The sequence below is a fragment of the Callorhinus ursinus genome, unplaced genomic scaffold, assembly GCF_003265705.2.
Source record: "Callorhinus ursinus isolate GAN/ISIS: 27379988/994484 unplaced genomic scaffold, GSC_fseal_2.0 scaffold8, whole genome shotgun sequence".
Taxonomy (NCBI): domain Eukaryota; kingdom Metazoa; phylum Chordata; class Mammalia; order Carnivora; family Otariidae; genus Callorhinus; species Callorhinus ursinus.
This window is the reverse complement of record NW_027397070.1, coordinates 34,991,281-35,018,968: the sequence shown is the minus strand read 5'-3', so window position 1 is coordinate 35,018,968 and position 27,688 is coordinate 34,991,281. Positions and strand designations below refer to the sequence as shown.

The following is a 27,688-nucleotide window of genomic DNA, read 5'->3' as shown; positions in this document are numbered from 1 at the left end:
TTCTCGCAAGTAAGCTACAACCATTAGAACGTCATTCAACATATCACCAACGGGGGGAAAAAAGATTACACTGGTCACTAAAATCTCTGCTTGCAGCGTGCTATACCTGGCACACAACAGCTTACTTTCATGGAAACACCTGGCACACAGTGGACCCTCTGGCCTGTTTCGGTTTGCATCACAAGATGTGTCTGGGAAATGCCAGGCACCATCTCACTCGACGGCTGACCCACTTCCCACGAGTTCAGTGGAGCCAGGTCTCTCATACTTGTTTCCCCTTCTTCCTTATGACACGTCCAGCGTCATAAAGCAGCCACCCTGGCAGTGGATGTGAATGACATCAGAATTCTCAGAGCTGGAGGAACTTTCAGAGACCTCTCACTTCATCGGCGTCTGGAACCAAGGCTAGACCTCTTCAGTCCCCAAGCCCAGAAGCAAGCTGTGTCCCCCAAATGGCAAGTTTGTGGTGTTCCAAAGGTATACTGACATCACTTCAGGACGATGAGAGGAGGTTGCTAGAAGTAGGAAGTCACCATCCAAAAGAGCCCGTTACCAAAATACCTGTGCAGCATAAAGGTGATGGGATTCTGAGGTTAGAAGACTTACCCTTAGGAGCTGTCAGACAGAATACTGCTCCACGATAAAAAAGAATGGGATCTTGCCATTTGCAACAACATGGATGGACCTAGAGGGTATAATGCTAAGTGAAATAAGTCAGAGAAAGACAAATATTGTAGGATTTCACTTACATGTGGAATCTAAAATATAAAACACACACACTCCTAAATATAGAGAACTGATGGTTGCCAGAGGGGGATGGGGAGGAGGGAGATCAATGAAGGGGATTAAGAGATACAAACTTCTAGTTATAAAACAAGTAAGTCACAAAGATGAAAAGGACAGCATAAGGAATACAGTTAATAAGATTATAATGCTGTACGGTGACTACACTTATCGTGGGGAGTACTGAGTACTGTATAGAATTGTCAAATCAATATGTTATACACCTGGGCGCCTGGGTGGCTCCGTTGGTTAAGCGACTGCCTTCGGCTCAGGTCATGATCCTGGAGTCCCGGGATCGAGTCCCGTGTCGGCTCCCTGCTCGGCAGGGAGTCTGCTTCTCCCTCTGACCCTCTTCCCTCTCATGCTCTCTCTCTCTCATTCTCTCTCTCTCAAATAAATAAATAAAATCTTTAAAAAAAAAATGTTATACACCTGAAACTAGTATAACATTGTATGTCAATTTCCTTCATTAATTAAAAAAAAGAATTTTAAAAAATATGTCAGGATCCTGAACCCAGTAGAAAGCCAAGGAAACTCTGTTTCCTGGTGCCAACTAAATAATTCCACCCATTTCAGCCAAACAAAGCTATAGGTCAAACTCTTTTTAAACATCTTCACACTCATATATTTTCTAATCAATTTTTATACTTTCACTATGTGTCACACGCTTTAGTTAAGCAATGAATATTACTCAAAATATTATTTGATTACAAAAAGAGACCAATTACTACTTTTAGATGATATTACTTTTAGACACACATTAGATCTAGGTTCTGTGTTTGAGGTAAAATTCTAAAGAAACCCGTCTTTCTGCCCTGCATTGCCTAGTCCTTGTTTTATCATAGCTCCAGAATGAATGAAAATCTCACCAATAAAATTTAAGACCCTCTTTTCCTTACAGGGTAGTCTTTTCATAGTTTTATAAGAGAAATCAACCAGTCTTTACATGTAAGACTTCTCTATCCAGCCTAGGGTCTTATTTTTCAATGAGCTGGTCACTATTTCTCTAAAGGGCCATTTTTTTGGAAGATCTCTCACTTGGGTTATAATCATTTGAGATTCATTAATTTCTTTTTTAAAAAAGTTTTTTTTACTTATTTATTTGACAGAGAGAGCACAAGCAGGGGGAGTGGGAGAGGGAGAAGTGCGCTTCCCGCTGAGCAGGGGGCCTGACATGGGGCTTGATCCCAGGATCCTGGGATCATGACCTGAGCTGAAGGCAGATGCTTAACTGACTGAGCCAGCCAGGCACCATGAGATTCATTATTTTTTTAAAGATTTTATTTATTTATTTGACAGAAAGAGACACAGCAAGAGAGGGGAACACAAGCAGGGGGAGTGGGAGAGTTTCACAGGCTCTCCACAGAGCGGGGAGCCCGATGCGGGGCTTGATCCCAGGGCCCTGGGATCATGACCTGAGCCGAAGGCAGACGCTTATAATACTGAGCCACCCAGGCGCCCCAGATTCATTAATTTCTTAATTGGAGTAATGTTAAGCCTTTCTCCAGGCAGTACACTAACCCCCAAGCCATTCCTTTGACTTATCGATCCAAATAACTAGACCACTATGGCAACTGCCCCACTGGGAACACCAACCGGGCAGTAACCACAAAGGGCAGTTAGCACTGAACTGTTCCAGGCCACCCCGTAGGCCCTCGGAAAAAAAGTAAAGGCAAGAAGTCTGCACAAGAAGAACAACGGATTCATTTGGAAGAGGGTCCATTAATCCATGGAGAAGCCCCTGCCTTCAGCCAGAGGTAAAGCCATTGCCTTCCCCGTCTGTCTGGACAGTGATGCTAGACAGTTCCTGGACCTTCACAGCAGCTTCTCCATGGCACGGTCTACGGTTAGCTGGTCGAGAAACTCTCCGTGACCTTTCCAGATGCGAGTCTTCAACAGATCATTTAAGACCTCTACTTATCAGTTCTTATGTGGTAATCAGTGAACCTGGTTTTAAAGACTCCACGCTGGCCCAGAAGACACTGGAAAATCTGCGGTGAGAGATGGAAAGATCTGTTGCGTTTTCAACGAGGGCTAAGCCACCTCCGCCCTGTGGTGGAGCCCTGCAGCCACAACAGTGACAAGTGGTGAAGGGCAGAGTTCCTGTGGAAACACTTACGGTGCGATTCTCCTGGTGGAAATGGGCCTCTGTGAAAACAGGCTTCACACCAACAGCGCACCATGACAAAGCCCCATGGAATGGTGGGTCTGAGGCAGCTAATTCATAGCCTAAGCCCAGAACAGACATTCACCTCACACACAGGAAGACAAAACTCTCTCACGCGAATGAAAGCTAAAACCTGCGGCTATGACACCGTCTGGCATTCTCAGATCTTCAAGCAGCAGCTCACTGACTAACTCCTAATCAAGGGCATCTCTCCAAAGCTCTTCTGCAGTCAGGAAAGGACAAACCACAATAATCTACATTTATATGAGTTCGGTCGGTCATATTATATGCTAATAAACGAGTTAGCTCCGCCTTCACCAACCTTCTGCTTGAATTTAATTACTGGATTAGCCTTTAAAAGGGCACTCCTCCCTTCACCTGCAAGTGAGCTTTTGGCACTGGTGCTCAGAGCAGAGTTGGACACCTAGACGACACTCTGCCCCTCCCATGAGATCTACTACAGAGGCAGGCCACCAAGCTTAGGACCTCACAGTGTCACCCCCACACAAACCTCAACTGACACACTGACTTTTACCACGTTCAGGGGAAAGAGGAGAACCTCTTCTCACCCCTCACCTCAAGGCATCCGATTCAACCATTTATTCAGCACCTACCAGGGGCCATGCACTGAGAATAAATGAGAAAAGACCAAGACAATGCCCCGGACCTCATGAAATACGTTCCTGCCAGTGGTATGGACCAGGTACGGTTTGCTTTTTAAAAGCGCTTAAGTATCGTCAGCCCTCCTTAAAATGACCCACACAGATAAAAATTCTGTGGGAAAAATACAAATCTCCACGGGGGAAACGGGGAAAGGTATTTGTACCACCTCAAACCTAGTTAATACTGACTTACCCTGAAGACTGAAGTCGAATATCATCTCCTCTAGGAAGTCCTTCCTGAATCCCCAGGTTTGCAATCCAATAACATTCATTTCTATTACTGTACCTATCTCTATTCCTGAACTCAACTACTCTCTGATAAAACAGCGGGCTTGTGCTGTCTTCCCCACAAGGTGAGCAACTTGAACTTTGCACATCCAGCACCTGGCCATAGCAGGTGCTCAGGGAATGCTGTCAGCTGACACATGGAAGTGTGTAGGTACGTGCATATGCGGGCTCAGGCCTGTTTGTGGGTGTGCTTGTAGTTCCAAAGAGAGTGACATATTTTTTCTATATAACCTCCTTCATCCCTCCTATCTTTTCTAGTGTTATATAACAAGTCCTCTGTGCAAATTACAAAGGAATACCTGCCCTCCTCCCCCAACATGAAATGAGTTAGACAAGAGCAGAATCAAGAAAACCTAACTTGCTCGCTTGTACCCAGTTCATGAAGTGGAGACAAGGAAAGGTGGGAGATGGAATGGGGGAGGTAGGTGAGGCCAGACTCCTGGGAATCTTCCCAAGAAGCCTGAACTTTATGGGCGATGGGAAGCCTTTAAAAGATTTCTAGCAGGAGAGAGGTTAGGCTTGAGCTTTGACAGCTCATCCAAGCAGCTCTGTGGAAGATGGATTTGAGGGAATAAGATTTGACTCATGGGGACCAGTTCCAAAGCTAGTGCACTCATCCATCCATGGGACAAGGGCCTAAACAGGTGTGGTGCTGGTGGAAAAGAAGAAATTGAGCCAAGAAGTATTTAGCAAGCTAATTCAGCAGGACTTGGCAATGGACTGAAATGGGGAATCAGGTGAAAGAGAAAATTCAACAATGATGCCTAGGTGACTGAACAATGGTGAGACTAGTTCTAAGAAAATGGGCAGAGAAGCAGGTGAAGGGGAAAGATGGAGTATTTAGTCGTAGACAATGCTGACCCAGAGACACCTATCAGATGTCCAAGTAGATCTTCCCAACAAGCCTTAGATGTGAGACTTTGGACTTGCTCTGGCACATCCCTAAGCCACAGTTTCCTCCAGAAGGAACGTTACCTGTCTGTGCCTCGTGGGCTGTCGTGAGGATTGAAGTAGACAGAGGATAAAGCCCTTTGCCCTCAGCTGCCCCAGTCCTAGAGGCAGAATCAGGCTCAGGGACAAAGATGGGAGACAAAGGTCTTGGCATATGCACAATATGGTTAAGACGGTGAAAGCAGGGGCGCCTGGGTGGCTCAGTCGGTTAAGTGACTGCCTTTGGCTTGGGTCATGGTCCTGGAGTCCCGGGATCGAGTCCCGCATCGGGCTCCCCGCTCAGCGGGGAGTCTGCTTCTCCCTCTGACCCTCCCCCTCTCATGTGCTCTCTCTCTCTCTCTCTCTCTCATTCTCACTCTCTCAAATAAATAAATAAATAAAATCTTAAAAAAAAAAAGACGGTGAAAGCAGAGATCTTCTGGAGGAGGACAAGAATAGAAGGACAAAACCCCAGGAAACACCAATATTTAACAGTCTCGAGGAGAAAGTAGCAGCCGACAAGACAAATAAGGAGTGGTGGGATAACATGGCCATTCCTGGGCTTTGCCGGAGTGCTATCCACACAAACTGAGATGAGAAAGGGAGACACTAAGCCCCACCTCAAAAACGAAGCAAGCCAGGCCAGGAGAGGGCTGTGTGGCTCGTTCGCCAGAGTTGGGAAGGCTGAGTGTTTCGAGAGATCTGGGCCTGTTTCTAAAGGGGAGGTGTTAGGAGGAAGGAAAAGGATGAAGGTGTGGGAGAGAGAACACCGGACCCAGAGAGGACACAGAAGACCCCAACAAGGCAGGCGGAGGGCTGGGCCTGACCAGCAAGCTCTCCTCACCCCAAGCCTGCCTGCAGCAGGAAAGCAGGGCCCCAACTGGACATGCCACAAGTGGGAGTGGGAGTTCCCGCCGAGAGTATCAGTTTTCCTGGGACATTGCCTACAGAGAATGATCTGGGTGCTAGGAAACCAGCTCTCCCTGATTAGGACTGACTCTAACCTGAGCTCTTCCAAATAATGGCCCAAGGAGAAGATAAGGAAGGAAGCAAGGGTCCACTAAGAGTTAAGAGGAGGAGCTTCAGCAGAGTGGGGACTCCTCATTATTTGTTCTGCCAATTCTCAGTTTCTTGCTTTCCACATGAGCTTCACTGAAGCTGAACTGTCACTAAGTGATTTGATATCAAAATTTTAATGGAAATAATATTAATGGAAAGACTCGTTTCATATCTTGACAGGAATAATTTCGGAATCATTATTTTTCCTGTTTTAAAACAAAATCCTGCATACACAAGTTTGATAGGACTAAGCTACAGCAGCAGGAGTCGGCAATGAGCCATGAGAAATTCAGTTCAGACAGAAAAACGGCACATCAGAGTCATAATGAAGCCACTTCAGGAGTCCCTTGTTTATTTTGCAAGAAGAGGATATTTTAAGAAAAAGAAGCTTAACAGGCAACTATCACCTCAAGGTCACAATTAAACCAGATCTGGTTTATGCCCCTTGCCAGTGTCCCGTTCTCACCAAGGGCAGGCTGTCATTAATCTCTCCCTGAGATATGTGGACCAGAACATGGTCGAAGTCTGTTTTTCCTATTTTGAAAACCATCTCGTATGGCCTAAACAAAAGTTAGCATTTTATTTGGGGGACCTGGGATTCAGCTAGTCCTTTCACACACCTCTTACACTTATTTAAATAATGGACAGACTAAAAATCATGCTGGCACATTCACTCTCTCAACTACTCCCGGGGCTGCTCTTAAACTCTCTCACACAGGCGAAGTGTTAATGTCTTTATCTGAAATACGAATTTTTTTAAAATGCGATTTTATTTATTTGACAAAGAGAGACACAGCGAGAGAGGAAACACAAGCAGGGGGAGGGGGGGAGGGACAAGCAGGCTCCCCCCTGAGCAAGGAGCCTGATGCGGGACTCGATCCCAGGACCCTGGGATCATGACCTGAGTCGAAGGCAGACGCTTAACGACTGAGCCACCCAGGCATCCCTGAAATTTGAATGTTTTAAAGACAAAATCTTTTAGCAAAAGTGGGACAGTGTTCGACTCCCGAATCAGACTCAAGACATGAAAACCATGAGGAATTTCTTCATTCTACAAATGTTTCCTGAATCCCTATTGCATGCAGGGCACTTGGCCAGGCGCAGGTGGAGGGGAAGCTGAGGGTCCCTGAGAGAGGCACTCACACAGACTGTGGTACCGCTGGCTGCAAGCAGCAAGTCCGGTGGAAGTGAGGGCAGACACCCAACACATTCTCATTCACCCCCAGACACTTGCAACAGCAGTGCCCCAGCAAATCAATACAACCACAACCCAAGTACAGGATGTGCATGACAAGACAGCCGAGGGGGCCCAGCAGGGAGACTCAAAAACAATATATTCTCTGCACAGCCAGTGAGCTAAGGCTTCTGAATACCCAAAACCAAGACTGTGTTAACATCAGTGCAAACACTGTTGGGCCTCAGTATGGAGCAAATGCAACCTCTGTTCTGAAAAATTAAATATGTACATCTCAGAAACCTCAAACTTAAAATCAACCGTGAAAGATCTAGGACCAAAAACAAGTAGCCAGTCAACAGCTAGAACTGGGCAAAATCACCTTCAAAATGAGTCAGTGTGGGGGAGGGGGAACTTCATATTTTTCTGCAAACCAAATCAAAATTGTTGGTGCCCTTTGATTTCATCCATAAATCCCAAAATTCAAATGATGCACTTTTAAATTGTAGTTTTCCTCTTTGAAAGCATGAAAGAACAATTTACATCCAATGACTAGCATTATATGTTCAAACTTAAATCAAGGAAACATCTTTTAATGCCAACTCAAAGAGCCTACTTACCATCATTTCCCTTAACTACAGTAATAAAAGCACTCACTTCAGCTTTTGAAAGGGCTCCTTCCCTCCTTTGCAACTGTATATTACAACTTCCTTCTGATTTGTTATTCACACTAACAGAATCTTTTATCTGTCCAATATCAAATGAGCAAACCAACAGACTCAATTTCAAGGCTTCTCACAAACTAACTTTGGCCAACATTGTAGCTACAGTATTCCCAGCTTCATTTCCCCATCTTTCTTGCAAGATCTTTCAGAGTGGACATATGTACAAAATTTACCTGAAATCCCTAGGATTCCAGGGTAAAGAAACCATCCCCTCTTCCACCAGTAACCATCCTATTGATTTACAGTTCAGAATCTTAAATAAAAAGCAAAAACAGTTAAGAAGGCTGGACTCAGGGGCACCTGGGTGCCTCAGCTGGTGAAGCATCTGCCTTCGGCTCAGGTCATGATCTCAGGGTCCTGGGATCTCGGGCTCCCTGCTCAGCAGGGAGTCTGCTTCTCCCTCTCCCTCTACCGCTCCTCCAGCTTGTGCTTATACTTTCTCTCTGTGTGTCAAATAAATAAATAAATAAAATCTTAAAAAAAAAAAAAAAAGGCTGGACCCAAAAATCCCTTCTAAAATCTCAAAACTCAAAATTCTAAACTCTGAATTCTCTAAAATTAAAAACTAAAATTCTATGTAATTCAGTGTCTTATCGTTTTCAGAGTTAATTTCAGAAAAAGCTGGGCCTGTGACTTCATAGTTAAGCACTGGCGGGAGTGGTGGCGGTGGTTATGGGGACACGGATGATTATTTTCTGCGGTGCTATGTGTCATGCGCTATGCTCCATGTTCTCACATAAGCCTGGGAGGCAGCTACTGTGTTATGCCGAGAAAGCTGGGGCTCAGAGAGCTTCAATGGCCCCTGCTAATGAGAGGCAGAACTAATAGCTGAACCCCAACCTGGCTGACACCCAACCATCACACTATGATGCACTGATAATTATGGTAGTTGTCCAATAAATATTCCTCAAAGCATGTACTTTGTACTATTACTCTGTAATTGTAGATCCTGCATCCTAATTTATGTGGCTTAGGCAAATGCTAATGTGTCTTTTTACATAAACACAGATCAAATGGATATTGAAGGGAAGGTCAGAAATACTCTAGAGGTCAAGGAGATGCCAAAATAGACATTATTTAAAATTATCCAGAGTTAATTCACAAAATTATAGTCAATAAACAGGCTTTCAGTAGTTAAGAACCAACTGTATCTAGTTATTCATAATTTCTGAGGCTTTATTTCCTTTATGATTGCTGTCACCATGTTTATTAATTCTCAGCCATAAGTTTATAGTTTTGTAAAAATAAAAACACTTAGAGGCCTTATCAATTATATCACCACAGTATAATTATCTTATCCTTTTAAGAACTGAAACTTTCCATTAATATGTAGGAGTCTACAGAAAATATATCATTCAATAATTCAAAAATGTGGAATTAACTTCAGAATCTTTGTCTTCTTTCTCCTTTAGAAAATACGGTGCTGCAGAGAGTAAGCAGATGCACCTCCTCTATCCCCAGGAAATGTAAATCGTCACTCCCATTGTCTCCAATGCAATCATCTAAATGTCTTTCCTTGGCCAATATGATTATTTTCAGAAGACCCTTGTTAAAATATGAATATCCTCGGGAGATTAAAAGTAACCAAAGCTACCATTTCTTGAGGGGCTACTTTGTGCTGGGCACTTTTAATGTATTACATCTGATCTTCACACCAATCCTAGAAGGTAGCTAACAGTAGCACCATTGTCCAGAGGAGAAAATGGTCAGAGATGGAGGACTTGCTCACTGTAGCAGAGCTGGAGTAATGCACTCAACTTGGTAACACCAAGTCTACCCTCTTTCCATTACCTCCTTCTTGTTCCTCCACATGTCAAGCTTGTTCCTACCTTTGGACCTTTGGCTTAGCCGGTCCCTCTGCCCGGGATGCTCTTTCTCTAATGTTCATATGGCTGGGTGCTTATCACTCAGGTCTCAGCCAAAATGTCCCCTCCCTGTGAGTCCTCTGTCCATTCTGGGTAAAGCAGTCATCTCATCACACTCCACCACATCACCCTGTTTTTTGTTCCCCAGGGAGCACCTAACCACCATTTGTTATTTTCATAATCACCTGTTTTCCTGTGTAATATCTACCTCTCCACGCTAGGATGGAAGCTCTGTGAGAGCCAAGATTCCGGGTGTTGTGTTCTCTGTCCTATCTGGAATACCTGGAATGGAGCTGGGCACACAGCAGGAGCCAGTAAAGATCTATGAATGATTAAGTGGCTTTGCTGCTGCCTCCACCCCACACAGTGGTGGCGTCAGGGAGGATTCTTGGATTTAAGTCCACAGAGGTAGGGGGCTGCGCTCTGGACCACCTCCATTCAGCTCAATTTCTACCATCATCAGGGTCGTTTCCCACGGTGTCAGTGAGGTGAGCTGAAACTCAAGAGAAGATTGGAAAATCTTGTTGGGTCAGAGGGACCCAGACCATACGAGACCAGGGGTCACGAGACAAGAGGAGCAGACAAGCATCACTGATTCCATCGTCTTGCCTTGGACTAACACAATGGTTCACCATAATGCCCAATACAGCTCCAAAAGAAGGTAAATGTTTTAAGCATACAGCTAAATCCTATCTCTTTTTATAGGCAAAAGGTTGATATTAACAAAAGATACAAGCCAAAGTCAAACTGTCCTAGTTTTTTAGGTGGTTTTTTTAACTTTTCATCTACTGCAAACCTCAAAGAAACCCCTTCAAAAATAGAGGCTTTTGAAAATACCTAAATAACACAACCAAATAAATCTTAAAATGGGTCATCATCTAGCATATTTCACCAGGAGCCAGACGTAAGTGAGAATACATTTTTTAAAGCACGTATTTTTCTCTAAAATTTATAGCTCTTCTTTTCAACTAGTTAATTGTCTGCTATAATTAGTTGAAGTGAAAATGCCCTCAAATACAGGGGAAAATATTAGAACCATACCCTGGGAATTAGAAATTAATGAAAGCCTTATTTTTTATACCTTTCAATTGGAGTTTCTTAACCTGAAGCTCTGTGTCCACCATCGGGCTTTGGGGACCACTAACCGGGTGACACTGATACCAGCACATTGTCAATATGCACATACATGCATTTTTCTAGAAACAGGGTCCATAGCTTTCATCATCACTAAAAGGATCCAGGGCTCAAAAATACTTTCAGATGCACTGCTTCTGCTGAGAATCTGTTCTCAACTCTTCCATACTATGATAAAACAACAGTAAAATATAATAAAGCACTTAAGAGGTCCGCAGCTCACAAGTTAGTAAATGTATTCTGTTTGGGGAATTATGCTAATATGTTTATGACCTTTATGTACTCTTCCAAAAATAATTTCAGAGCTTAGAACAAATCTGAGCATCAGCGGAATAGTGTCCAGAAGATATTTCAGAAGGGAGCAAAGCTTTCATTGTCCAATGGAACCGGGGAAGGAGCCCCTATGGGGAAGGGGCCCTATGACATCACAGATAAGAATACCAAAGCCTCCTGTGAGGACAGAGGCACAACATCACAGCAAGTGCTATGAGAGAGATCTAGAAACAGTGCTGTGCAAGTACAAGAGATAAATATGACTTACAAATGAAAATGCAGCTTTCGGGTTTTGGTTTAAGTCCTTAAAGAACAGGGGCTAGGTCTAGAACATGCTCACACTGGCCCCCTCTGATTTATTTTATTAATATAATTATGAGGGGCTCATGTTGGCTATGGTTCTATCCTCTGGCAAATTTCTTCAATTTTTTTTTTTTTTTTTTTTTTTTTTTTTTACCACAAGCACAAACTAAAACTTGTAAGCATTCCTCTCCCTGTAAAATGCAAGGGTAAAGCTTATGTAAAACTGAAGGAACTCTCCAGAAAGCAGCACTTAATAAAAGCACTGCTGATGAGTCCCCTATTAAGTGGTCTTTCTACTAAAAAGTCCTTCGTGCTTTGAAAATCACTGCTGTGTATACCAAAATACACCAAAATAATAATCTTGATAAATCTCTCTGGATAGTATCATGATTCTCAACAAAAATTTCCCACCTCATAAAGTCCTTTGACACAGCACTTCAACACTACAATAGCCAATACCCTTGGGCTCATTCCTCCATCTAATTAAAATGTCTGTTCTACAAGTGATTTATAGTATTTGTCATCACTTAAGGTGAATATATAGACTGGTGGCTACAGACATGCTTGTGACTACAAAGCATTAATTACCATGCTGGTGAGAATGGCTTCTAGCAACAGCTCGAACAGTGGGATTCTCAGTCTCTCTCTGCCAACAAGTAACAGGGACACAACTTACAACTGTCCCATAGGACAAGGGGCCCATTACTGTAAATCAAGAAATATAACTGTCGTGGCTTGACATGAGTACCCACTGTAATTCCTTAAGGCTGATTCTAAATCAAGGAAATAACACCAACATCACTATCAATGCTAAAATCCATTTAGACATGAGCTAAATCCTCCTCAAGCCTGAGCAATTTAGATTTGGACCAATTCTTAGGAGTTACTAACTTTGATAAGACGTAATTCATCTTGACTGCTTAAAACCAAACCAATCACTCCAAAAGAAAAGAAATGATGTAACTGCCTAACACGCGGAGGCAGAGGCTATACCGATGAGAAGGGTCCTTGGATATTCTAGTGTAACCCCCTCATGATCTAAACCAGGGGCACTGAGACCCTGACACACACAGGTCTGCCTAAGGTCACAGCTGATAGATGACAAAGCCACACCTTGAACCCAGCTCTCCTGACTCCCACTATAGCACAGCACTTAGCTGGAAATTCTATAATGAACTACAAGGTTTTTTGTTGTTTTTTTTTTTAATTGGGAAGTTAATATAATACTGATTTGCAGTCAAAGTTAACTCCTCGTAGGAGCACCTGGCTGGCTCAGTCGGAAGAGTGTGCAACTCTGGTTGTGAGTTCAAGCCCCACGTTGGGTGTAGACAGTACTTAAATATTTTTAAAAAGTTGACTCCTCATATATTTACTAATAAGCCAGCTTCCTCTAAAATTTTAGAACACAAATATGTGTGTGAATGTAAATAAATATCTAAATAACTATACATCTAATTTAATGTATTTATGAAATTACTAGATATCTAAATAAATCTAAGTAAATATACCTACATCTTTATGTTAAGAGTGTGAGTGTGTGTGTCACACATCACGTGAGCCAAGGCAACAGTAATGTTGTGGCTATAGCTTTCGTTCCCACATTCTGAAAACAAGGCATGAGCTACAGTAGGTGTCAAAAACTCAAAAACCTCCAGAACCAAGCAGGTAATGAGTGAAGAGGGCCAGTTTGTTCCTGGGAGTGGTGGGGTCTGGCTAACTAGAGTACCACAGAACGAAGTATCTTCAGATTCAACATGAAAAACATCTCTGCCAAATGAATTCATCTGCAAGCTGTCAATGGGCCTAAGACCCGGCACACTTTTTGTTGTTGTCCTGAACTAGATAATCCTCCTGCTTCAACATCTACGATTCTTTTCTGATCTGTACAAAGCTTAAGTTATTTACTGGTTCAAATAGGGTGTTACTGTGTTCTGCCTTTGGGAGGCAAATGTTCTTTCAGGTCAGGTCATCTGTTCATAGGCATCACAACTTAGTCACTTTCCAAAGATGGAAACATGTCTAGTGGGTCAGGAACATGTACCTTTCAAAAGGGCACCTGTGATGTCTCCCTGGGAAAGCATTATCAGGTCAAAAGTTCCTTTTCTTCTTTTGAGGAATGATATATCACAGTCATTTAATTGAAGCAGTCCTGTGGCTATCTATGCTGGGGCTTTAAAAATCAGCTGTTTTCCCTCCAGAAAAATGTTTCTGATCGCCTCAAACCAGGTACTCACAGCAACTTAGTACTTACTTTTTTTCTGTAATTTCCTGGTTGCTGGGTTTCTCCTCCAACCTCTCTCCCTCTTGAAACTCCAGGGTCTATGAAGAAAGAGGCCATGTCTGTCTTGTCCACTTGCCTCCGGGTAGAGCACAGTGCCCGGTACACAGGATGTACTCAGTGGTGGATGAATGCTCACCTAGGGCTTGGCATTTCATACAGACACACGTAATAGTCTGTTAGAGTAGCTACCCCAGGAGCAGAAGAGATAAATCCTAGTTAATCACCCATACTACTACACCCTGAACTCCCTCTAACCAATATCACATACTTTCACGAGAGCCCAATCCCATATGTCTACTCTTTCAGGATGGGCAGTGGAGATCTCAAGGATGCTGAGGGAACACTAAGAAGGAGGGCCCAGACTTGGGATGTCAGGAAAAGTTTTCTGGGTAAGTGATGTCTACAGTGAAACCTGAGGCACAGGTAGGAACTAACAGGTAGCCCTTGAGGATGAAAGATGTGACTGGAACAGAGCATGGGTTGGGGAGAGGTGAGCAAGAAGGCTCAAGAGGAAACCAGGGGCCGATCATGGAGAATATTCTACACCATCTTAAAGACGTGTGCTTTATGCAAGAGTAAGGGGGAACCACTGAAGGTATTAAGGAATGACTATCAGCTTAGCAACTGAGAGAAAACTCATTTTGGATACAGCGATGTTAACAGTGGAAAAGAGTGGTCAAGGCACTGAGTTTCCACTCAGGCCTCAACTTTATGATATTCTAATAAGACAAAGATAAGCAGTTAACACAAAAGGAGAACCTGATCTAGTCAGGTTCTAGTCCTTCTATTTCAAAAAATAGAAAAGAGACTGCAGACGGTTGAGCGTCTGGCTCTTGATTTCAGCTCATGTTGTGATCTCAGGGTAGTGAGATGGAGCCCAGGGTAGGGTTCCGCAGTCAGCAGGGAGTCTAACTTGAGAGTCTCTCCCTCTCTCTCTCTCTCTCTCTCCTTCTGCCCCTCTTCCCACTCTTGTGCCTTCTCTCTCTCTCTCTCTAAAATAAATAAATCTAAAAAAAAAGAGAGAGAGAGATTGCAGAAAATCCAAGGCACCTCTCTTATTCTAAGTAAATGCTACCCATCTCATAAAAACGTATTGCACTTTTACTATCGTAACTAATCATCATTCTGAACTGCTAGATACCAAAAGAGTTACATAAGATGAAATGATTCACACTCTGCCCACCAACCTCATTAACTCTCCAAGGTTGAATGCTTACTTCTTGCCTCGGCCCCAAATTTAACATGTGGGGCTCACAAATTACAACCTATCAACAGGCTTAAAAATCACAGTCTTTTAAACTGAAGCAAAAGCAAGGAATTTTTCATCCACAGAGTTTTCAACCCATTACCATACTCAAAGGGCATAAAAATCCAGCCCAATCTTTCAAGTACCTATTGATACATCATTAATTGATTTTAAGAAGGGACACTGTAATAATTATAATTGGTCATTCCCCAATGACTTTTATTTCTTTTGGAAAGCTGAATAAAGTGTTTAAAGATGTTCCCAAAGTATTTGCACTTTGCTTGCTCCAAAATCACATTTAAGAATTTAAGAAATTCATTCTTTTGACAAATATTTAGTGCCTACTATATAAGGGATACTGCTCCAGGTGCTGGGTTTAGAACAATGAATAAGAGAGGAGGAATCTCTGCTCTCATGGTGTCTATACTTGAAAGGAGGAAAGCATAATAAGTAAATTAACAAAATGATCTCAGAGGATGATGAGGGCCATGAAGGATGACAAGATAATAACATGGTCAGGAAAATGTTCTCTGTAGGGGGGAGCTTTTGAGCCACAACCTGCCTGTTGAGAAGCCGCCAGCCCCACTGCAGCAAAATCCTTACAATGAAACTGAAGACACAAAAATTCAATACAACTCCTGTACACTGGACTAAACCTCCCTAGAGATGCTAAAATATGTCTTTCCCCTCAACACCATGAGCTCATCAGTGTTGGACACTGCTAGCCATTTGGCTCAGAAAGAAATAATTTTAGAAAAAAATAATTGCAGTGCAAAGTACAAAAGACAATGAACCGCTAGATAATGAATCTGGAAGAACTTAAATGCTCTCAATTCATGCACCTAGATCCAGGAATCAGGAAAAATGCAACTGACAAGTGTCCAGTGGAAACCTGTCCACGTCACCTGACAGGACTACCAAAAAGGTACCTCACTGAGAAGTTCAGAGAAAGCAGCCTTCCAGCGCTGCAGGGAACATAATGTCTTCAGGAGGGGTGAACGAGGAAAACAGCCTGAGATCCCACCAAGCAAGTCCTTCCTTCCTGAGGGGATGCCAAGGTCCTTCCATGACGCAGCCTCCAGCTCCTCCTGCCCCCCTTCCCCCCATGTTCTGTATTAAGTATTAGATGCTGGTCCCCATTTGGACAGTCATCAAATAAAGAGAAAGTACATGAAAGAAGGAAAGTTTTAATGTAGACAAATTTGCATTTTTCAGAAATCTAAGAAGTTGTACAAAATCAACCAGTTCTAGAAGAAACAGAAAAACTGGCAGTGACAATTTAGAAAATGAGACTGTGTCCCCAAAATCAGAAACTATAAAGAATTTTTTATGTTCTTACTCTGATAAATATTTTCTACACTGAAGAGGCAATGTAGTGTTCAAGAGCCAGCCTTGGCTCAAACCTAATTCAGTCACTTACTTAACCTCTTCTTTGGTAAAATCCTCATTGTTTTTTCCTCTACGGTTTTACTGACATACAGCCATCACACAGTAACATGCACATACTTAAAAGTGAACTATCTGATGAGCTTGGATGTAAGCATATAACTGTGAAACCATCACTACAATCAAAATAATAAATATATTCATCTCCCTCAAAACTTTCCCTGTGCTGTCTTTGTAATCCATCCACCTCCACCCCCCCATTCCCAAGCAACCACTGATCTGCTTCCTATCACTACAAACTGGTTTTCATTTTCTAGAATTCTGCATAAATGGAATCATATGGTGTGCACTCCTTTTTGTCTGGCATCTTTCACTCAATATAAATCATGTTGAGATTCATCCATATTGTTGCATGCATGAATGCTTCATCACTTTTTATTACTGAGTATTATTCCATTGTATGGGTACACAATTCATTAATCACTCATCTGTCCAACAGACATAAAAAGATGCTCAACATCACTAATCATCAGGGAAATGCAAATCAAAACCACAATGAGGTTTCACCTTACACCAGTCAGAATGTTTACTATCAAAAAGATAAGAAATAATAAGTGTTGTTGAGGAAGTGGAGGAAAGGGAACCTTCATACACTGGTGAAGGGAATGTAAATTGGTGCAGCCACTGTGGAAAACAGTATGAAGGTTCCTTAAAGAATTAAAATAGAAATACCATACAATCCAGTAATTCCACCACTGAGTGTCCCCAAAAAATGAAAATGCAAAAAGATACAGCCACCCCTATGTTCACTGCAGCATTATTTACAACAGCCAAGATACGTAAGCCACCTAAGCATCCACTGATAAAGAAGATGTGGTGTGTACACACACACACACACACACACACACACACACACACACAGTGGAATACCTTGCCATTCGCAACAACATGGATGGACCTAGAGGATATTATGCTAAGGGAAATAAGTCAGACAGAGAAAGACAAATACCATATGATGTCACTTACATATGCAATCTAAAAACAAAACAACAAACAAACAAAACCAGACTCATATAGAGAATAAACTGGTGGTTGCTGGAAGGGAGGGGGCTGTGGGGATGGGCAAAACAGGTGAAGAGAATTTAGGGGTACAAACTTCCAGTTATAAAATAAGTCATGGGGATGAAAAATACAGCACAGGGAATATAATAGTATTGTAATAACATCGTATGGTGACAGATGGTAACTATAGTTATCATGGTGAGCATTACATAATGTATAGAACTGTCAAATCACTATGCTGTACACCTGGAACTGATATAACATTGTAGGTCAACTATACTTCAGTAAAAAAAAAAATTTTTTTAATTCAACTGTTGACTGACATTTGAGTAGTTTCCAGTTTTACTACAAATAAAGCAGCTATGAACATTCATGTATGAGTCGTTGTACAAATCATTTCTCTTGGTAAATACTAGAGTAGCTAGGTCACATGGTAGGTATATGTTTAACACTTTAAAGAAACTACCAACTGTTTTCCAATGTAACTATACCATTTTATATTCCTCACAGTGGTGTATAGGAGTTCCAGTTGCTCCATTTCCTCACTAACACTTGGTATGGTATTTTTTTTTTTTTTTTAGCCTTTCCATGAATTTTGGTTTTAATTTGCATTTCCTTGATGACTAATGATTTTGAGCATCTTTTAATGTGCTATTTTCCATGAAGGTGCCTATACAAATCTTGTCCCATTTTAAAATTGGGTATTTTTCTCATTGAGTTTTAAGAGTTCTTTTATATGTTCATGTTACAAATAAATCCATTGTCTGATTTAATGTTGCAAATATTTCCTCCCCATCTATGGCTTGTTTTTCACTTTCTTAAGTCTTTCGAAAAGCAGTAATTCTTAATTTTTATCAAGTTTGATTTTTTTTAATAGTTGGTGCTTTTTGTGTCCTATCTAAAAAATATTTGCTGAACCCAATGTCACTACCATTTTCTTCTGTATTCTTATAGAAGTTTTATAGTTAAACTCATATGTTGAGGTCTATGATCCATTTTGGATTAATTTTTTGTGTATGTTATGAGGTAAGGGTCAATGCTCATATTTCTGCATTTTGCTATTCAATTGTTCAAGTACTACTTCTGAAAAGATTATTTCCCCATCAAGTTGCCTTGGCATTTCTGTCAGGAAAAAAAAAAAAATCAACCAATCATACATGTATGGATCTATTTCTAGATTCTCTTCCATTCCACTGATCTATAGGACTCTATTTACTTCATATCCCATTATCTTGACTATGGTAGCATCACAATAAGTCTTAAAATCAGAGAGGTAAGTCCCCCAACTTGTTCTTTTTCAAAATTATTCTTAGATGAGTCTAGGTCTTTTGCATGTCCATGTAAGTTTTAGAATCGGTTTATCAATTTCTACAAAGCGTGCTGAGATTTTGACTAGGATTGCAATAAATCTATGGAACAATTTGGGAAGAACTGGGGTCTTAACAATACTGAATCTTCCCATTCATGAACACAGTACCCCCTCCATTAACTTAGATCTTTATTTCAGCAATATTTTGTCATTTTCAGTGAACAAATTTTGCATTATCTTTTATCAAATTTACCCAATTTCAGATATTTTTGATGCTCTTATAAATGGTATTTTTTCTATTTCAGTCCACTAATAGTATATAGAAATACAGTTGAATTTTGTATATTGGTTTGGATCCTGTGACCTAGCTAAACTCACTTGTTAGATCTAGTAGCCCTTTTGTAGATGTCTTAGAATTTTTTCTTTTTTTTTTTTTTTAAGATTTTATTTATTTGACAGAGACAGACACAGCAAGAGAGGAAACACAAGCAGCAGGAGCAGGAGAGGGAGAAGCAGGCTCCTGGCTGAGCAGGAAGCCTGATACGGGGCTCGATCCCAGAACCCTGGGATCACGACGTGAGCCGAAGGCAGATGCTTAACAACTGAGCCACCCAGGCGCCCCAATGTCTTAGAATTTTCTACAATCATACAGAAACATGGCCAATCTGTGATGCTTATGTGGAACTGTTTAATAACACCTCTTAAAAGACGTTTTTAAGAATTATTTGAAAGATTCATTCACCATAGCGTGACATCAATGAGTGGAGCTTATTTACTCAGTAAGGCTGTCTGCAAATAAAGACAGTTTTACTTCTTTCTTTGTAATCTTATTTTTAAATTGCCTAATGCACTGAATGGGACCTCCAACACACTGGTGAACAGAAGTGACAAGAACAGACATCCTTGCCACTTCTGATCTTAGGGGACTATCACTCATTCTTTCACCATTAAGATGTTCCCTATAGGCTTTTCACAGATGTCCATCATCAGGCTGAATAAGCTCCATTCTATTACTAATTTGTTGAGAGTTTTTATCATAACTGGATATTTAATTTTGTCAAATACTTTTTCTGTATTTATTAATATGATCATACCAATCTCCTTTTTCATTCTGTTAATATGAAGAATTGCACTGATTGATTTCTAAATGTTTAATCAATCTTGCAGTCCTGGTTATAAACCCCATTTGGTGATAACGTACTACCCATTTGCTATATTGTTGGATTTGATTTGCTAAAAATTTAAGCAAATTTATAAATTTAATTTTTATATCTATGTTCGCGAGGGGCATTGATCTGTAGTTTTATTTTCTTGTAATGTTGTCATCAGGTTTTTGGTATAAGGGTCATGGAATAAGTTGGGATGTGTTTCCTTCTCTATTTTCTGAAATAGGTTGTATAGAGTTGGCACTATTTCTTTCTTAAATATATGACAGAATTCACCAGTAAATCCATCTTGAGACCTTGAATCTGCCTTGTGGAAGGTTTTGAATGACAAATTTAAAAGATTTTATTTATTTATTTATTAGAGAGCAAGCGAGAGAGAAACAGCATGAGAAGGGAGAGGGTCAGAGGGAAGATGCGGAACTCGATCCCAGGACTCCGGGATCACGACCTGAGCCGAAGGCAGTCACTTAACCAACTGAGCCACCCAGGCACCCTTAATGACAAATTTAAATACCTTAATAAACATAAAGCTATTCAAGTTATTTGAGTAAGTATAGGCAGTTTGTATCTTTCAAGAAATTTATTTGATCTAAATTGTGGAATGTGACATAAAATTATTCATAATATTCTCGTTTTTTTTTAATGTCTGTAGGATCTATAATGATGTTCTCTCTTTCCTATATTGGTAATTTCGTCTTTTTTCTTGATCACCCTGGCTTGAGGTTCATTAATGTCATTGGTTTTGTTTTTCCCCTCAGAGAACCAGCTTTTTGTTTCATTGATTTTTCTCTATTATTTCTCTTTTCTACTTCACTGACTTCTTTCTTTACCATTTCTTTCTTTGCTTACTTTTAGTTCCACTTGCTCTTCTTTTTAGTTTCAAATGGAAACTTAGGTCTTTGAGATCTTTTCTAATTGAACTGTTTAACACTGAATTACTGTTTAAGAACTTCTTTAGCTGTATCCCACCCACCTCCTTGGGTTTTTATGTAGATTTAACAAAATATGTATGGTCAGGAACGAAATATTTAACTGCCTAGTCCATGTCAGGCATTATGGTTATTAGGAATACACTGCATTAAAATAAGTCTAATCCCTTCTCTCATCAAGATTAGAAGGTAATATTGAAAAAATTCTTGATAACTTAGTACATTAAGCCAGAATGCATAACTATGTTTTATTCTAATGATAAATGTATTTTCTGTTTTTGTCTCTCTACTCATGAACTAGCAAACATTAAGTCACTAGATTTTTTTTTTTTTTTAAGTTCAGCGACTTGTAATTCCAATTGCACCACGAGAATCTATTGTGGAGTAAGATCAAAATATTCTATTTGTAAATGTCTGAATAAACTATACATTTCAATACACTAAAGGTAAATAAGTATTTCTGTAATTCTAAACTTGAAAACCACCTTTAGATCTACAAAAAACCCTCGAAAAACAAGCATTCCATACATTTCTAATACTTTCCTAACAAAATTTTTCTTAAAGTTAACAAAACACTCTACTCATACTATCTATCCTATCCTGTTTCAAATTACCCAAAACTTAAAAAAAAAAATACCCAGAACTTTTTATAAAATACTCTGCCCTGCCCACAATTGAATATAAATCATGGTAAATCACTGGTTTCAAGGTCTTTTAAATGCTGACCTAGCCTACCAAATGTTCCTGTTTTCAAAAACACAGCCAGTGTGTTAAACATCTCAGTATAATTAATTCAGATAATTGTAGATATAGATATTTAATATACATTTAAATCTTTGTTCATGCAGTGGAACCATAAGCAGCTCTGCACACCTCCACCATGTCAGGTAACCTGGATCATCTTCCAGTCCTAATCTCTCGGTCTTTATTTAGGCCACAGGTTCTCAACCTTGATTGCACATTGGAATCACCTGGGAGCCTGAAAGTACTGATACTAGCCAGGGTCCCACAGCCAGAGATGCTTAGAGTTTTTAAAAGTAGGGATTTTCAACCCCCCCCCCCCCCGCCATGTGATTCAGTGGTGCAGACCAGGGGTAAGAAGGACCAGTCTAGGTTCTCTCCAGGAAGTGATGCTTCTAATAGCCATTGGCCATTCTGTACCACCATACTTCAGAACCTGGTTCCTCTAGAGCTTTCCCAACCTAACTCCTAATCAAACACTAATTCAGTAATTCCATTTGGATTCCTAGGCTCACCTCTATTTCTATTTAGAAATTTACAGAACAAAATGTAAGTCTCTATTTTAGCCATTCCTCTCCAGTCCACTTCTAAATTTCATAAAGTTCAGCTGAAGAGAAATTAACTCAGTATAATGTGATGATCTCGTTAAATAGCCATTATGTTTTCTTCTACTTAAAAGATAGTTCAGGGCGCCTGGATGGCTCAGATGGTTAAGCGTCTGCCTTCGGCTCAGGTCATGATCCCGGGGTCCTAGGATCGAGCCCCACGTAGGGCTCCTGGCTCCGCGGGAAGCCTGCTTCTCCCTCTCCCTCTCCCTCTCTCCCTGCTCATGCTCTCTCTATCTCTGTGTCTCAAATGAATAAATAAAAAATCTTAAAAAAAAAAAAAAGTTCTACAAGCCATCTGTAAATTTACAGACTATATGGTAAAATTACCAGTTCCTCAAAGTGTAAAATATCGAAATGAGTCTTCATTGGTATCCATCTGATTCTACCACTTGTTAATTTCAAACAGGTTTTCAATACTGATTCACATTCTGGACTCAAAACTGACATCCTCTGAACTTAAACCATTAAAGTCCTGAGAGTCTTCAAATAGCTTACTCCGCTTTGCCAAATCAGACCACTTCATTATAATTATCATTTCATCATGTAGAAGTGGGAAGGAGAACACCTGTACCACAAAGACAGTACCGGGAATAAGAAGCAAAAGCATTTTAGCACTGAGTAGAGTGCTAATAGAAATTTTAATTTATTTGCAGCAGAAATGTTGTCTCATGGGAACTATGTGAAAAGTAGAGGCAAGCAGGAAGTTGCGGGTAACTACTTGTCAATACACAGAAACACCAGCAGGTGAGATGGGGAGAACTGGGGGTGGTCCACAAACTACCTGAGTTCTCAAAGCTCCCAGACCAATAGCAGCAGAAACGCGCATGCAAGCCTCGCACCTCTCAGGTTGTGACAGAACTACCGAAGTTACTTACAAACACATATAAACCTCATCTCCTTGGAAAACTGCTAAACAATAAAACTGCCAACGTGCAGACCCAGGAACTCAGATCCCTGCCAGTGTAGGCTATGTACCCATGGGATGTAATGGATTTGCATGCTGAAACACGTGTGCACGTCTGAGCAGCTGAACCAACACGTATCCATAAACATTATGAATAATACTTGCGAGAATGTATGGCTTTCTCCTAAGAAGCGCTTTAAGTACTTTACCCAGATCAAGTCACTTTCATATCACATCTTACTCGCCTTTCCTTTGTACTACTCGCGTGCGGAGAGTTCGGGCGCCTTATCCAAGGTCTGAGCCCAGGAGGCGGGGGGGGGGGGGGGGGGGCACTGCCTTCGCCCTTACTTCCCGTTAGCCCAAGCTGCCATCCCAAAAGGGGACCGTGTCCGGGCTGGCTTCCTGGAGACACAAATGAGCCCTCACACACCCACCGCGGCCGCGTCACCAGCGCCGCGGCCACCTGGGCGAGGACCAAAATCTGGAGGGAATTCCCTCCGCCGCAGAGCTCGGCAACGGGATGGGAAAGCGGGACCCAGGCGAGATTTGAAAAGTGGCGGGGGTAAAGAGTCAAGTGGACACAACCGGGAGGGATCACAGCTACTCACCCAGCCCTCGAAAGTGTCCGAGGCGCCGGCCGTGCGCAGCAGCTCCTGGAATTGCAGGGTGCAGTTGGCCACGAAGTGGTCATAGCCCAGGGGCGTCTCGTGGAAGACGGCCAGTTCGAGGTGGCCACCGTCGGTTACGTTGGTGCAGAACTCCTCATTGTACGTGGGTTTGTTGGTCTTCTGTTTGGTGCTGGTCTGGCCCACGCGCACCTGGTCCACGCTCACCGTCAGGTAGGGGTCCAGCAGCTGGTAGCCCTTCTTGAAGAGCGAGTGGCGCAGGGACCAGCGGGTGGGCTGCAGCCCCACAGCCTCGCCAATGCGGACCCTCAAGTAACCATTGAACTTCATGGTGCCGGACGTCATGCCGGCGCCGCTGCCCGGGCCCCGGGGGGCCGCGCTGGCTCGCAGCGGGAGAGCCTGGAGCCCCAGCTCAAGCCAGCCCTCGCGGCAGCCGCAGGAGTGGAAGCAGCTTCTGGGAAAAGCAGCGCCCAAGCCCCCCTCGACTGGTCATTCTGCCTCCTCCGCGGAACCTTCCCCTCCCCTCCTTCCCTCGCCCCCTCCCTCGCGAGGTGGAAAGGAGGGGAGCCCGGAGCCGAGCCCTCCGCGAGCCGGAGTAGCCCGACCGTCCCTCTCCAGCACGCGGCGCTTCCCCGGGGCTCTCAAAAGACTCGCCCCTTCTCCAGAGCCGGGAAGCTCCTCTCCCTGGAGATCCGGAGCGACCCGTCCGGTTAGCTCCAGCCCCAAGCGTCTCTTGCCCCCGCCTCCTCCTGCTTCTGCTCCTGCCCCCGCCTCCGCGGGCTCACGCTCTCCCCCACTCGGCGAGCTTCAAACCAGGAAGCAGCTACCGCCGCATCACCGACAGGAGCCTCGCGCCGCCAGGCTCCAAGTTCACAGAAGCCCTGCGCGGGGTCCCGAGCCTTCCGAACCCCGGGGGCGTGGCGCACAGCCGACGGGGCTGTGGGTCGGTGGCCCGGCGCGCGCAGCCGGGGAGCCCCACGCCAGCCCCTCTGCGCGCGCGCCCTGTCGCGGGGAGTCGGGGTGTGCTCGGTGGGCTAGAGGCTCCCCCAGGTGCAGGCCAAAAAGGGAAGGGCTCGTGGCCCGGCGTGAGCCAACACCTGAGGCCTGGGAGACAGGTCCAGAGAGTGCCGGGGGGCGGAAGGAGAAGGGGAGGGCAGGAGCTGGGAACCCGCGCTCCGGGAGTCGCCGGCACCCTCCTTACCACCGGAGGAGTTGGGCTGGCGAGCCTGCCTGGCGGTCTAGGAGAGGCCCTGGCCTGAGCAGGCGCATGGCGGGGAGGTTCCTTTTCCTAATCTTTACAGGGATGGCCCATCCCGGGTTCAGCTCAGGCCCATCCTGTTTGTGCGCCTTTCCTGCAGAGAGTAATTACACGGTTGTTTTGTTGTTGTTGTTGTTTTTAATAGGGTGGTAGTAATGATGGAAATCCTGTCCTCCTTCCTCAGAGAGGTGTGTCTTGTTGCACAAAGAGCAGGAAAGATCGGTTCTGAAGACAGACATGGCTGAGATGTACTAAGTCTCTCTGCGGGGTGGTTCCTGGTCTACCAAGCCCTGCCTAGCAAGGGCAGAAGATGTTCACACACAAACACCGTCCCTGACACATGTGTGCAGAAGAAATCGCCTCTTCGAGGAACATTCTAGCTTGTTGCTGTGTTTGCAGGCAGAGTGGGCAGCCTTTTGTTCCTTCCCACCCGTGGGTCCAGGAGTTTTGGGGCCCTTGGGTGAACCGTTCCATCTACTGTGCTTTACCACAAAGCTTGCTCCTTGAGGGCCAGCCACAACCAGTTTGTCTCCCATAAAGCCTGGGCCATTTTTAAGATAATTACATTCCGTTTGGCTGTTCTGGTATCCCTGAGAGCTGGTCGGGTCTTCCTAGCCCCCTCCACCCAAGGCCCTGTTTGGGGCTCTTGAACTGAGTAGCTTCTCAACAATTTCACTCCTGTGAATGGAGGCACACTAGAGAATGAAAACAAATAAGAACAATGGGCCGGTGGGGGAGGGCCTGTCTTAAAAACATCAAAACTTCTTTTAAGAGAACAAGGCAGGGATGCAGCACATCCTAACGACACTTTAGCTTTAGGCAGGGCTTATAAAGCAAGCTACCAGACATCTAGGGAGCTCCCATCTGGCCTGGTGCTCCAGGGGAAGAGGTCAAGGGGACCAATTGGGTCAACTCTTGTCACCCTTTCCTCCAAAGAGCAGGCCTCTAACTTTAAGAACCACTGAAAGATTGGCAGCTGTTGGACTTTGGCACTAAAAAAAGACAGTCCCCAAATGGTGGGCAGCTACACATCCTGGGGTTGGGATGTGAGGCACACTAGGAGCAGGGCAGCGGTGGTGCCTGCCCTCCTGGGGCGTAAGTCCCACAGCAAGGAAAATCAAAGTAGAGATCACACACTTGGGCTGTGCGGTGAAGGAAAGGCTCAGGTGCAGTGGGACAATGGAACCTGGAGGGGGTGGTCAGGGAAGGGTCCCCTGAAGAAGTACACAGCAAAAGGATCTGTTTATTGAGGGTTCCCAAGAAAAGGGAGAGTTTGACCTGTTTCAGGAACAGGAAAGACTCCATGTGGCTGGAGCCCCAAAAAAAGGGGAGGGGAAAGTGGCTGAAATTCACCTGACAAGGTAGGTCAGGGTCCAAGACTGACTAGACTGGTAGGTCCTGGGAAAGTCTTTGGACATGGTCTGTGGGCAGTTGGAAGCCCCCGAAAGTTAAGCAGGGACAGCGACAGGATGAAGATTTGTCTTTTAAAATCTCTTTCTGGGGGGTGCACCTGGCTGGCTCAGTGGGAAGAGTGTGAGACTCTTGATCTCAGGGTCATGAGTTTGAGCCCCACTTTGGGTGTAGGGATTACTTAAATAAATAAACCAACAAACTTCAAAAAAAAAAAAAGTCTCTCTTCGGGGCCATGTGAAGAGTGGATTGGAAGGAGCAAGCATGGGTGTGGGGAGACCAGTCAGCAGGCAGATGCCAAAGTCCAAAGAGAGAAGATGGTGACCAGGACTCAGGTGGTGGTGATGGAGATAGAGATGGATGTGAGAAATGTTTAGGATGTAGAACACTCAGGCCTTGGTGTTGGACTGAATGGAAGGAATGAAGAAGAGGAAAGGATCAGAGATGACTTGCAGGCATCCAGCTTAAGCAACTGTGTGGATTGGGGAGCCCTTGGTGATTAGGAACCACTAGAGAAGGAGCAGATTTGTGGAGGGAGATGAACAGTTCAGTTTGAAATATATGAGTTTTGATATATCTTGATACAACTGAGTTGCAATCTGAGGTGGGCACTCAGCTATGTGCTTGTGAAGCTCAGAAGTGCAGTCTGAGCTAAACACATAAAGTGAGGGGCCACTGGTATATAGATAGCAACTAAAGCCAGAATAGTGGATGACATTGTGATTGTGGAGAAAAGAGGGGAATAGAGTGTAGCATGAGGAAAGAAGGGGCCTTAGGATAGAGCCTTCAGAAACCCCAGCATGGATAGGTGGAAGAGAGGCGGGCAAGGGGGTTCTGAAGCAGCAGCAGGGGCATAAGAGAAAAACCAGGAGGACACAGTATCCAGGTATTATGAAAACCAACCAAAGGGTTTTCAAACAAGAAGTAATTGTTCAGCTAGGCCAAACGGCACTAAGAGATTGAGTACACAAGGACTGAAGGCAGCCATGAAGAGATGGCAATGGGCATCCTTAGTAACCTTGGAGCCATTTCTGTAGAGGGATGGGGGCTGAAGCCTGTTTGGAGTAGCTTGAGGTGAAAAATAAGGAAGTGGAGAGAGTAAGTGTAGACACTCGTTCAAGAGGCTGGGCTGAGGAGGAAGGTGGGACCACTGGGTGGAGGGCTATTTATTAAGCGGAAGCAACACAAGAGAGGAGAGAAATCATACAGTTCTGAGACTGCAGGTGGGAATGCCATCTGAGACCCAGGGGGAGAAATGGCACTTAGTTTAGGACACACATCTATGTTTGTGGCTTTCAGCCTGCTGTCTAAAGTTGCCGCTCTACACAGGAGACAAGGTGACCAGCAGCCCCAACTGCCCAGATTTCCAGCTTCACAGCCCCAGTGGAAAGAGGATTTT

At 43.4% G+C, this 27,688-nt stretch overlaps 1 protein-coding gene and 1 long non-coding RNA gene across 4 annotated transcripts in view; one reads left to right on the top strand and one right to left on the bottom strand.

Moving 5' to 3' along the window:
- PRKCH (protein kinase C eta) overlaps positions 1 to 24,397 on the bottom strand; it is a 222,009-nt gene extending 197,612 nt beyond the window's left edge. Inside the window, exon 1 of the mRNA XM_025869921.2 lies at positions 23,604 to 24,397. Coding sequence (XP_025725706.1) covers positions 23,604 to 23,966 — 363 coding nt within the window. The 5' untranslated portion in view covers positions 23,967 to 24,397. The remainder of the gene's footprint in view (positions 1 to 23,603) is intronic.
- LOC141373252 (uncharacterized) lies at positions 461 to 19,331 on the top strand. 3 transcript variants are annotated; one of them, XR_012379011.1, is made up of 5 exons: positions 461 to 576; positions 9,201 to 9,254; positions 10,117 to 10,314; positions 13,951 to 14,033; positions 19,089 to 19,331. It is a non-coding gene; the product is annotated as an uncharacterized lncRNA (long non-coding RNA). The 3 variants fall into 3 exon arrangements; XR_012379009.1 differs by lacking the exon at positions 19,089 to 19,331 and adding an exon at positions 15,737 to 16,097; XR_012379010.1 differs by lacking the exon at positions 19,089 to 19,331 and adding an exon at positions 15,737 to 16,097 and having other exon boundaries at positions 461 to 592.
- Positions 24,398 to 27,688: the final 3,291 nt, after the last annotated feature.